Source organism: Cotesia glomerata, linkage group LG8 (genome assembly GCF_020080835.1).
Source record: "Cotesia glomerata isolate CgM1 linkage group LG8, MPM_Cglom_v2.3, whole genome shotgun sequence".
NCBI classification, from domain to species: Eukaryota; Metazoa; Arthropoda; class Insecta; order Hymenoptera; family Braconidae; genus Cotesia; species Cotesia glomerata.
The window spans coordinates 14,267,758-14,281,203 of record NC_058165.1 but is presented as its reverse complement, the minus strand read 5'-3'; the positions used below and the strand labels follow the sequence as shown (position 1 = coordinate 14,281,203).

The window sequence follows — 13,446 nt, the reverse complement described above, 5'->3', positions numbered from 1 at the left end:
TCCATAGCGAGGTTATTTAAGGCCCGAAGTCAAGTTTTCAGTCTTAATAAACGGAAAGTTCAGCGTACCGGTGTACGAATGACTATCAGGAGCAGCACCCGATGTGCTCTGCGATGCTCCTGACACTCGACCTTTCCTAGCGGTATTACACTTCACTTAACACAAAACAATTTTTAGCGGTATGATTAATTGAATTAATTGAGATAGAGCCAGCCTGATCTAGCTCGAGGGACCATTGAAAAATGTTGAAAGAGCGGAAAAGCGGGGATCAGGTTTAGGTCTGGATATCTCAATTAAAACGCGTAAATAATTATCAAAATTAACACTATAAATTTATTTACACTGAATACAAGTTATATTTAATATGTTAAATAGCAGATTGTTTAAATAAAAGCGGACTTATAATACACAGCGTGGTTAGCACAAGCGATACCGGTTGACACGTGGGTGAACACTCTGCCGGCACTGTAAAAGCGGTGAAATAAATGCCCAAATAACACAATTTATCTGTAACAAATTAGAGCAAATTATTAGCGGTTAATTTAAGCAATTTAAATTATAAAAATAGCGAAATGCGGTTAATTAACAATAAGCGAAAGTAAAGCGGAATTAATGGCGACTTGATGCAGCGAAAGCGCGGAAGCGAAAGATAAAAACAATAGTTCGTCTTCTTCCTCGTTGAGTTGGGGAAGAAGGCTATTGCGCATGTCTAGCGGGAGCGATCAGCTAATAAATCGGTCGATTCATGGCGTGATCGAGAGGCTGATTTTCTATTGGCGGTTAGATTTTTGCGGGAACTAGCGGTGGACAGGTGCTTCTCTTGAATTTAGGAGTCCCCCAGGAGCGAGTTAATCGCTACTGGGCCTTGTTCACCGAACAATCAGCTTTACGTAAAACAGCTAAGCGTTGCGTATTATTTAGATAGCACAATGCTTGTAATACCCGTAGCTGTTTTTTTTTTTTATAGGTGTGAGCTCGCCCATTATCAAAGAACTACTGGTACATTATTCCTTTTAGTTTTATAATTTATACTTTTTTTTCGGCACATAGACCACCTGGTATGGGTCGTCCGGGAAAATAGAGCATCGGAAACGGCAGTTTTCTGGAGTTGATTGTTTTAAATCCAGTAGTAAGTAACCGTGTGGTAAAGATGTCGCTTCGTAATAAATCTCTTGTAGAAAACGTGTATTTTCCGGACTTACTTGACGCACTAGATGTTGAATTTGTAACCTATCGCGTGGGTTTTAAAAAACTACAATGTAATTCGCATTTAATGATATATCTCTTTGACCTCTACCTTGATGGAAAATATTTTGTGTCAAAAAAATAACACTCAAATTCCTATGATGACTACCTTTTGTAAAAAGATCTATTACAGCATTATTAGATGCTTCACGCATCAAATCGTCAATAATTACTAGTTTTGGATTATTATCACAACCGTATTCTTCACCTATTGGAAGACCTTCATGAAACTCAATGTTTTTATTATGAATATATTCATTGTAGCCTGGTTGCCATTCAGCGTAATGAAATATCATTTTTGAGAAATTTGTATCACTCATTAGAGATAAATGTTTGATGAATCTTTTTACGAATAATGTTTTACCGCAACCAGTAGGACCGCATATAATTGATGTCCATTGATGTTTCCAACGTGGATCCATAATATATACTAAGCTAATTTATAAAATGTTATGTTATATAAAGACAGACTCTGCTAAGATCTACGGGGTGTAAATCGTAAAAACACATACTGATGATAAATAATATAGATTAATTTTCATCGGCTATAGTAGGAACTTTATTTATATTTTCCAATGATTGGTATCTCCAAATACAATTTCAATGATATTATTTTTATAATTTATGTAGTAGAAAGCGTTGCATATATAAATAGATAAATATAATTCATGTATAAATATAATTCATAAATATAATCTTAATCACGGCTGCTGCTGCCGGTAGTGCTGCCGCCACAGCCACTGCTGCTGCTATTGCTAACACTGCCACTGCTGCTCATCGACATGTTTCGATGTGGTATAAGAGCTTGTTGCACAAGCTCAGGTGCTGATCTCATGGCTGATTCGAATATGTCTTGACTTAGATTCTCAAAAAACTACAATGTTTTAAAAGTTTAAGAAAAGTTAGAAAGTACATGAAATCATAAGTTAGCAAATAAAATTTTTAATGTACCTGTAGAAACGTTGACGGACGCCTTACAAGACGTGTGCACAGAGACAGCCACACAACCGTTTCTTCATCTAAGCTCCTTGATAAAATCTGGAAAAGAGGATCATGAGGCCAAAAAGTCCGAAAGGCCATTAAATCCTCTTCACGCACTTCGATTACTGGTAATATTCCAGACTCATCTTTCAAAATCACTTCTTTCATTTCAGGAAAGCACATATTAACTGTGATAATAATGTGTCTTTTAACACTAGCTTGAATATAATGAGCGTACGAGCTAGCAATACAGTCTTTAAGAGATGTTACAGCTGAGAATTTGCTGACAAATCTAAACGTGCTTACATGAAAAAAGATTCTGTATTCAAACGTTCTTTTAGAAGCTACTTTTGTAAACACAAAACATTATTTAATGCACATGAAAAACGCTTATCCGGTAATGAAGTCTTTCCATGGAATACGCAGTTAATTACTTCAGGTTCTAAATTCTCAAACTTAGGACATTCTGACGAAGGTTCTTCTAAATTAATAATTTCTCTTTGTAATAACTCTTCAAGATATTTCGCTTTTACAGCCCCACGTACATAAATACGATGAGCTTTTTCAGAATAAAATTTGATGTTATCAATTAAATTTGAGAGATAAACGGAACCATCCGCCCATTTCAAACCATGATTTAAAGTTAACCATGTGTTTTGATGACGGTCCTTTAGGGGTAATTTATTAAAAGGAAACAGTGGTCTAATCAACCAGTGCCTTTGAATACCGTGCTCTACAGTATTTAAAGCAACTTATTTTGGTAAAAATTTGCCTCGGCCGTCTGTGAAGCCCTGGATATCAATAATTAGATCCATTTAAATTTTTAATGTGTGTAGAATACTTGAAAACACAGCGTGTATAACTATCACTCTCGGTAGTAAAAGAAAAACTGTGGTATATGAATAAATTTATAAAGCTGCGGTGTCAGTTAAGGAAGGCGTGGTTAAATTTTTTCAACCAATAATAATTGAAAACACATTTAAATAGGTTGTCAATGCGAAAAAAGAAAAAAGCGGGAAAAAGCCAACGGAAAGTGAGGCGTTTTAAGCGTTTACTGTATTTGCGTACTTAGAAAGATAGTTGAACACATTTATTTCATTGAATACATAATTACATTTACAATATTAATTTATCTGAATTTATTTCGTTAAATTCATAATTCCATTTACAATATTAATTTATCTAAATTTATTTCCTGAAAAATATATAATTACATTTTATAACCAAACGGTAATGTTATGTATTTATTTTCAAACTTTCTTTTCTTAAATTGCGGGTACGTTTTTTTCTTTTCTTTCTTTGTAACAACAGCGTGAAAACATGTTCTTCGTATAGCGTCAAATTTTATTTTAATAGGTTTTTTTCTTTCACCTGTGACAAGAGACCTTACGGTTTTATAATTAATTTTAAGACTGGTTGAAACATTTAAAGTTATACCTTTAACCTTACACACTTCTTTTATAGACCCGTCAGGTGTAAGTATTGTAAAAGCATAAAATTTAGGGCCTCCTGTTACAATTGATGTGATATAACTACCTATACCATATTTCTCTAGCTCATCGGTCAGCTCACCTAAAAATTTACCGGTCGGAGGTTCGTACAGACCATTTGATGAAATATAAATACATGAATCAGTATCGCAATATAACGCTCTCTTACCTAATTTTTCTAAGTAACGACAGGGTGATTCAGAATTACCTTTACAGCGAAAATATTAGGATAGAGGAGACAATTTTGAGCAGAAAACTCCTGAGTCGTGATTGAAAATTTTGAGTGGTTGCGGAGTTATTCAAAATTTTAGTTGACCAATCAGATGCGAGATTTAGCATTTAAAAAAAAAGCAAAAGAATAAATAATAAATTTGGCTGCGTTGCGACTTCCAACTTCAAGCTTTACTTTTGTTTTTTTATTTTTTTAAATAATTCTAATTTTAAAGAATTCAAGCGAATGTAACCTTCAAAATAAAATTAATTTTTTAATTAAAAAAATAATTTTAAAATTCTAGAAAATAATTAAATAAATTGACAATGTAAAAAATAAATTGATTCGATGTTTACGATTGAGCAGACAAATTTCAAATTGCTCATTAGAATAATAATAAGGACTTTTATGGGAAAAATAAAAAGAATGAACTCCAGGCGGCTTATCAGGATAATAATAAGGACTTTTATCAGGTGGAGCACCAGGACAAACTCCAGACTGCTTATCAGGATAATAATAAGGACTTTTATCAGGTGGAGCACCAGGACAAACTCCAGGCTACTTATCAGGATAATAATAAGGACTTCTATCAGGTGGAGCACCAGGACAAACTCCAGGCTGCTTATCAGGATAATAATAAGGACTTTTATCAGGTGGAGCAGCAGGAAAAACTCCAGGCTGCTTATCAGGATAATAATAAGGACTTTCATCAGGTAGAGCACCAGGACAAATTCCAGGATACTTATCAGGATAATAATGACTTTTATCAAGTCGAGCACCAGGACAAACTCTAAACTGTTTTTCAGAATAATAATGACTTTTATTAAAAAAATTAATAGGACGTACTCCAGGCTGCTCATCAGGATAATAATAAGGACTTTCATCAGGTGGAGCACCAGGACAAACTCCAGGCTGCTTATCAGGATAATAATAAGGACTTTCATCAGGTAGAGCACTAGGACAAATTCCAGGATACTTATCAGGATAATAATGACTTTTATCAAGTCGAGCACCAGGACAAACTCCAAACTGTTTTTCAGAATAATAATGACTTTTATTAAAAAAATTAATAGGACGTACTCCAGGCTGCTCACCAGGATAATAATAGGGACTTTTATCAAGTGGAGCACTAGGACAAACTCCATGCTGCTTATCAGCATAATAATGAGTTTTATAAAAAAATAAAAAGGACAAACTCCTGGCTGCTTTCTAGGATAATAATAAGGACTTTTATCAGGTAGAGCATCAGGACAAACTCCAGGCTGCTTATCAGGATAATAATAAGGACTTTTATCAGGTGGAGCACCAGGACAAACTCCAGGCTACTTATGAGGATAATAATAAGCACTTCTATCAGGTGGAGCACCAGGACAAACTCTAGGCTGCTTATCAGCATAATAATGAGGACTTTTATAAAAAAAATAAAAAGAACAAACTCAAGGCTGCTCATCAGGATAATAATGACTTTTATCACATGGAGCACCAGGACAAACTCCAGTCTGCTTATCAGGATAATAATAAGGATTTTTATTAGCTGGAGCACCAGGACAAACTCCAAGCTGTCTATCAGAATAATAATCAGGACTCTTATTAAAAAATTAAAAAGAGCATCTTTCAGGTTGTTCATCAGGATAATCATAAGGGTTTCTATCAAGTGGAGCACCAGGACAAACTCAGTACTTTTATCTGATGGAATACGAGGACGACTTCCCGACTGATCTTTAGAATCATACGAAGGACTTACTGACAAGACAAGTTATAAATCTTCATTTAGAGACATAACTGAGATCATGCTAAAGTGAAGAAGATCAAATTAATTAAATCATATATCAGGGTACTAACTCAATTAATTTATTAACTTATCCTAAAGTACGTTATCACAACTGGGTTGTTATGTTCAATAAAATTCATAAGCATGCAAAATTCATTTGATTGAACATAGCTACAACAGTTGTTCAAAATGCCCTCCATTATTTTGAAGGCAACACCGAAGACGCTTCACAAAGTTTGTGGCACAGTTATCAATCATCTCCCGTGTGATTTCGTTGAGGCAATCAGTGACTTTTTCTCGCAATGTATCTTCGTCATTGACGGGATGACGGTAAACATTAGCTTTAACATGACCCCATACGAAATAATCCAATGGATTGAGATCTGGTGATCTGGGAGGCCAATTAATTATCTCGCCTCGACCGATGTAGCGATTCCCAAAATGTGCATGAAGCCATGCTTGAGAAGCTCCTGCTGTGTGAGCCGGAGCGCCATCTTGCTGAAACCACATTTCTTGATAAATTCTCTGTGGGATTCCTGCATCTCGGCATTCTTGTTGCAGATGTTGGTCGAGAAAATCTACATATAATTCAGCTGTTAAATTTTCTTCAAATTCATAAGGGCCGACCTATAATAAATTTTTAAACATTAATGCCATAACTTCACGAATCAAAATTTGGTAAAAGAAAATTATCATAATAAATTTCATTTACAATAGTGCGTTGGCCAAAGTGGATTCCTGCCCAGATGTTGATGGAAAATCGATCTTGGTGATTACGAACAACCGTGCAATGAGGATTTTCTTCAGCATACCAATGGAAATTTCGGGTATTCCAAAACGAATTTCGGCCAAATTTACTCTCATCAGTAAACAAAATTTTATTTAAAAAATTATCATCGTTTTCAATTCGATTCAAGAGCTCCCGACAGAAAGCAACACGAACTGGATAGTCTTCGGGCTTCAACTCTTGAACTCGTTGATAATGATAAGCGTGGCGTTTTTCGTCTTTCAACGTTCGTTGAACAGTACCATACGATAGATTTAGTTGCTGAGCAACTCCACGAATACCAATCTCTGGATCTTCTTCAACAGCATCAATGATGGCCTCCTCGTTGTCATTATTTCTGGCATGACGTGGTGCACCAGCTTCTCTATGATTTGGTAAGACATTACCTGAAGCACGTAATCGGCTGACGGCACCAAGAATTACTGGAGAACTTGGATGTCGCCGATTCGGAAATCGCTCTGCATACCTGCGTCTCGCTTCAGCAGCATTACAATTAGCCATGCCATATAAAAGGACCATGTCGGCATACTCTTCAGCAGTATATTCAGCCATATTACACTGATATTTGAGAAAAATAGATTAACCACTGTGTAAACTTTTAGGTAAGTAATTAAAAAGCAATGACACAAGCAATCTGCAGCAAATTAATTAATGTGACGTGAATAAAAGACAATCGATCTCAACATGAACATGGTAATAAGCCTACTCTCCTGTTTTAAATAAACAAATAAAAGATAGAAGAATATAATTTAGAATACATTATTTTCTACATCGTCTTCACCCGAACTGGCTGTAAAAAAACACCCAGAGCTACTGTCATCTTTATCTAGGTTGCCAGTAATAGTAAAATCAACCGCAGCGGAGTTGACTTCATCAACAATCACATCAAGGATTAAATTAAGAATATTTTTAGGGGTTATATCCTAAAAAAGTAGAAATACCCAAACCAGTATGCCGAGTAAAATTGAGAATATTTTTAGTGTTAAGACATAGGACAATTTAGGTTGATTAAAAAGAAGGTATGAATGACATTAACTAGATGAATACTTTATTGGTTAAATAAAAATACAACAACTGCGTGAGGTTAAAGTATTATAATACTAAATAATGAATACAGAGGTTAAAGTGTGATACATAGTCGGTTTTGCAGCATCGTGACACACTTTGTGGCTTTTTGGTCGGATAAAATTTTTGAAACTTTGTCTGTTTTTTTAGATTATCTCAAAATTGTGATCTAAAACAACAGACAAAGTTTCAAGAATTTTATCCGACCAAAGAGCCACAGAGTGAGTCACGATGCTGGAAAACCGACTATCTCAAAATTGTAATTTATGTATTAGTGACAATTACAATACAAACTATTTCAATTTAGAACCAGATATTAAATTCAAAATTAAGTCTTCACTGAGTTGGTTGTGAGACTCGAAGGTTTGTCAAAAATTTTGTAATGCATTTCTTGTGTTCAAATTTTGTGAGTCTCAGTTCCTTTGGCGTTATCTTTGAAACAAATTCTGTAAAAAAAATATTCATTATTAGTTCTTTCCGGTATAATTGTAATAACTACTCTTAGAAATTTACTTCTTATCGTTGTGTCAACATTATTAGGAATGGCTTCTTTTTCATTTCTTCCTTTTAGAGTCATTTTCATTAAATCTTCTCGGCCGATTATCTGCAGTAACAGTCGACGTGTAGCTTCTCTTGGGTTATTTTTAAATCGGTCAGTGATGTCTTTTAAGTCTAGAGCATCAACATAGATCTTACTGCCAGGTTGAAGCTCGACGACTTCATCATTGTCATCACTACTCAATGTCCCAGAGCTAGCCGTAAAATATGACTCAGAGCTATCATCGTCTTCGTCGTGATTAACAGCTATCACGGGGTTATTTGCAACAAAAACAATTTCTTGATGATTATCTGCACCACCTTCGATTTCACTTCTGTCATCCTCCTCGTCCGTGTCAGTAGAAATCGAGTCAGCTGCACCAACGCCTACTTCATTATGATCTAAATTAACAGCATGACCCACGTCTTCGTCGTTTTTGTTGATCATTCCTTCATCTCCGTTGTTTCCACTTATTTCATCACCGGCATCTTCATCAACGAATCCAGTAATGACACCGTGTATATCAACAATGAAGCGATTCAACCACTCAACGTTCTCTACAAAAAGAAATTTTTGCATTTTGGATTTCATTGAAAACTTTATAAGGTAAAAGATCCCATTAATGGCACTTTTTCTTTCAATGAAAAAATGTTCTACTTGGAATAAAATGAAAAATTTCTTTGATCTAAAGGTCTTAAAGATTAGAAATAATATATTCATTGTTAAAATTAATGATTTAATTAATTAACTAAGTACCAAAATCGAAGAAAGTGTTAGTAATAGGGTCCCCGCCACTAATGGGGTCTTTTACCCTACCGTAGTTAAAAAATTCATGTGTTCTAATCAAATTTACCACTTTCAGCTATAATAAACCGATGAACAACTTTACGGTCCCAGCGAACAGTTACTTGATTTCCTGAACGACGCTTAATTAGAGCACGTTTTATGACACTAATACTTTTATCAGTAGGCCAAAAAATTAAGACGTGCTTCATGATTTTAATATTTTATTACTGTCGACGTATATATTAATTCCGACTCGTTAAAAATTTATGGTTGGAATGACACTTAATGATTATTAAGAAAAACAACTTGAACTTAGCAGCAGTTGTTTATAATAAAAACTCCAAGTTTAAAAACTCATGAATTATTTGACACATAGAATTAAGATTTTTTTTTACAATTATACTAATCGATGTCTTCATTAGTATCCTAGAAAGCAGCGTTGAGTTTGTTGCAAATTTTTTTTATAAAAGTCCTTATTATTATCCTGATGAGCAACTCGAAGTTAGTCCTTTTTTTTTTTAATAAATGTCCTTATCATTATCCTAATGAGCAGCCTGGAGTTTGTCCTGGTGCTCCACCTGATAAAAGTCCTTATTATTATCCTGATAAGCAGCCTGGAGTTTGTCCTTTTTATTTTTTTTATAAAAGTCCTCATTATTATGCTGATAAGCAGCCTGGAGTTTGTCCTGATGCTCCACCTGATAAAAGTCCTTATTATTATCCTAGAAGCAGCCTAGAGTTTATCGTTTTTATTTTTTTAATAAAACTCCTCATTATTATTCTCAAAAGCAGTTTGGAGTTTGTCCTGGTGCTCGACCTGATAAAAGTCATTATTATCCTGATAAGTATCCTGGAATTTGTCCTGGTGCTCCACCTAATGAAAGTCCTTATTATTATCCTGATAAGCAGCCTGGAGGTTGTCCTGGTGCTCCACCTGATGAAAGTAATTATTATCCTGATAAGCAGCCTGGAGTTTGTCCTGGTGCTCCACCTGATAGTAGTCCTTATTATTATCCTGATAAGTAGCCTGCAGTTTTTCCTGGTGCTCCACCAGATAAAAGTCCTTATTATTATCCTGATAAGCAGCCTGGAGTTTTTCCTGGTGCTCCACCTGATAGTAGTCCTTATTATTATCCTGATAATTAGCCTAGAGTTTTTCCTGGTGCTCCACCAGATAAAAGTCATTATTATCCTGATAAGCAGCCTGGAGTTTGTCCTGGTGCTCCACCTGATAAAAGTCCTTATTATTATCCTGATAAGCAGCCTGGAGTTTGTCCTGGTGCTCCACCTGATAAAAGTCCTTATTAATATCCTGATAAGCAGCCTGGAGTTTGTCCTGGTGCTCCACCTGATAAAAGTCCTTATTGTTATGCTGATAAGCAGCCTGGAGTACGTCCTATTAATTTTTTTAATAAAAGTCATTATTATTCTGAAAAGCAGTTTGGAGTTTGTCCTGGTGCTCAACCTGATAAAAGTTATTATTATCCTGATAAGCAGCCTGGAGGTTGTCCTGGTGCTCCACCTGATGAAAGTCATTATTATCCTGATAAGCAGCCTGGAGTTTGTCCTGGTGCTCCACCTGATAAAAGTCCTTATTATTATCCTGATAAGCAGCCTGGAGTTTTTCCTGGTGCTCCACCTGATAGTAGTCCTTATTATTATCCTTATAATTAGCCTGGAGTTTTTCCTGGTGCTCCACCAGATAAAAGTCATTATTATCCTGATAAGCAGCCTGGAGTTTGTCCTGGTGCTCCACCTGATAAAAGTCCTTATTATTATCCTGATAAGCAGCCTGGAGTGTGTCCTGGTGCTCCACCTGATAGTAGTCCTTATTATTATCCTGATAAGTAGCCTGGAGTTTGTCCTGATGCTCCACCTGATAAAAGTCCTTATTATTATCCTGATAAGCAGCCTGGAGTTTGTCCTGGTGCTTCACCTGATAAAAGTCCTTATTATTATTCTAATGAGCAATTTGAAATTTGTCTGCTCAATCGTAAACATCGAATCAATTTATTTTTTACATTGTCAATTTATTTAATTACTTTCTAGAATTTTAAAATTATTTTTTTAATTAAAAAATTAATTTTATTTTGAAGGTTACTTCATTCGCTTGAATTCTTTAAAATTAGAATTATTTAAAAAAATAAAAAAACAAAAGTAAAGCTTGAAGTTGGAAGTCGCAACGCAGCCAAATTTATTATTTATTCTTTTGCTTTTTTTTTAAATGCTAAATCTCGCATCTGATTGGTCAACTAAAATTTTGAACAACTCCGCAACCACTCAAAATTTTCAATCACGACTCAGGAGTTTTCTGCTCAAAATTGTCTCCTCTATCCGAATATTTTCGCTGTAAAGGTAATTCTGAATCACCCTGTATACAGTTTAAGTCGAGCTTGAGCCGTTGTATAAGCTGCTATCACAACATTCGTTGTACGTGACGGTTTGAGAGCGTCTTTACTATGAATAAAATTTATGTACAATGTTTTATCATTCACTGGTAAGAAGCCGCAAATTTCGATTTGACTGTCTGTTAACATTTCCATCAACCGTGCACGCGTCGTGACAATTTCTGTCTGCATCAAATTTTCGCGCTGACCGAACTTACCCCAAAGAGAGTTTAAGCTGAGCTTCGCTACAGAACGTAACCCAGGGTTTACTTCAACTTTTTCACTATCTAATTTAATACCCTCAGATTTTTCATAAGCAGCAATATATTGTGTTTTTTGTTGATCTGTAATACAGTCTCTGGGGTATCCAGAAGCTTCAGTTTTAATTTTTAAAAATGTATTAATATCATCTGCAAATATTCCACCAATACCTGTTTCTGGATTGTACTGCGTTATTTTATAATGCCATATCTCATATACTTTAAGTAACTTATATCCTTTCTGAATGGACTTTCTTATCTCATCAACAACCCATGTGCCTCTTAAAAGCCTATCTTCAATTTTATGGGTACAGTTTGTTTGCTTTAATTCTTGAGCACAAGAACGACATAAAGTGAAAAGAAGTCTATTATGGAGCTTACAAGGGAGTACTGGGTGGTATAAATTCTGCGGTGGTAAAATAGTGCATTTAACTAGCCCTTCTACTTTTGATAAATCCTTGTTAGGACCTATAATTTCAGAACATTCCTCACCTATATATATTTTAGGGTGGCCTATTGGGAATTTACCTGTTTTACAAATGTAAGGATACAGCGAGCAAACATCTACGTACTTAATTTTTTCATTTTCTTTTGCATCATATAACGATATAAAGCTTTCCGTACGACCTCCAAAAAAAGCATCTCGTGGGTTTAAGGGCTCTATATTGATCAAAGGGTGATTTTGCAACGCTATAAGTGTTTCAGGATTGTTGGTTAAGTATAAATCAAAATCACATTCCCACTCCTCTATTAATTTATAACCCAAGTTTCGAATTCTTTCGGATATAGCAATGGCACGCTCGTATCGAGTATCCATATTATCTATTTCTTGGTAGTTATTATTTAGTTTTCTATCATGGTTTACTTTATAACATTTAGGACACCCGTGCCAGTAACACCCGTGAAATTGTAATACGGTTTTTTTACCTGTTCTAGAATTTTCAAAGTAACCATCCACCACTATACCGGAAGGTAAACGCTGTTCTTTACCACGCGCTGCTTGTGTAATTCTATAACCGTACTCACGTTCTTTTAAAATTAACCATTTAATAGCTTTCAATGATTGATTCTGAGACCATCCTTATGTACCTGTAGCCGGTAAAATACCTATTGTATCGGGTTTAAGAAAATTGCAGCGATAAATTTTTGAGCAAGCTGACGCTATTGTAGTGCCCTCTGAAAACGGGCAAACATTTCCACACTTTATAAACATATCCCGAAACTGCATACAAGCTCTTCTTAACACAATAACATCGTTTCGACAATAAAATTTGATTTCGGAATCAAAATTGAAAACATAATTTTCTTCTGATTTTTCATTATACCATGCAATAAATTTTTCAAGCTCTTTTTGAAACATAGTATCAGGAGAAAAATATTTGACAGCAGGGATAGGACCTACATAACCCCTATTAGGGGCCGTTCATAAAATACGTCACGCTGAAATCCGCTTTTTTTGACCCCCTCTCCCCCCGTTGTCACGCTGCGTCACACTTTCTGTGACCCCCCCTATAAATATTGCGTCACAGAAGCTAAATACCCCTCCCCCGTATAAATGTAAAATATTTTGTGGTTAATTATAAACAAATTTTGATATTTAAAATTTTTTTTTATTTAATGATATAACGATAACAAAGATATAACGATAACAAACACCGCATAATTTTAATGCTTCGCAAACTGTGAAATTTTTATTTTTACCTCTCAAATTAGCCGAACCAGTTTTTAAGTGATTTGAGTAACAATCATCGTTTGAAAACCATTGCTTACTTTATTTTTTTTTTTTCGGTCCCATCGTGAATTCTTGTTGGAAATACCCAAAAAAAAATTCCCTGAAAATTTGAGCTCTTAATATTAATTAACGTCCTCGACCAAGGCATGTGAATATTTCCCATTGAAAATACACAAAAACTTTGATTTTAATT

The 13,446-nt window shown here is 35.0% G+C and overlaps 1 protein-coding gene across 1 annotated transcript; it reads left to right on the top strand.

Annotated features, from left to right (window-relative positions):
* The first annotated feature begins 2,875 nt into the window (after positions 1–2,875).
* Positions 2,876–5,308, top strand: LOC123270153 (proline-rich P65 protein homolog). The gene is made up of 4 exons (XM_044736093.1): positions 2,876–2,902; positions 4,317–4,640; positions 4,767–4,874; positions 5,141–5,308. The coding sequence occupies exons 1-4, from the start codon at positions 2,876–2,878 to the stop codon at positions 5,306–5,308; spliced, it is 627 nt and encodes a 208-aa protein (XP_044592028.1).
* Positions 5,309–13,446: the final 8,138 nt, after the last annotated feature.

What these genes read in the sequence shown, in the direction of transcription:
- LOC123270153 (XM_044736093.1), top strand. Translation starts at nt 2,876, where the DNA reads ATGTGTTTTGATGACGGTCCTTTAGGG. An exon ending in TTGATGACGGTCCTTTAGGG is followed by an intron (nt 2,903 to 4,316) that starts GTAATTTATTAA and finishes ATTGCTCATTAG; the next exon opens with AATAATAATAAGGACTTTTA. An exon ending in ATAATAAGGACTTTCATCAG is followed by an intron (nt 4,641 to 4,766) that starts GTAGAGCACCAG and finishes AAAAATTAATAG; the next exon opens with GACGTACTCCAGGCTGCTCA.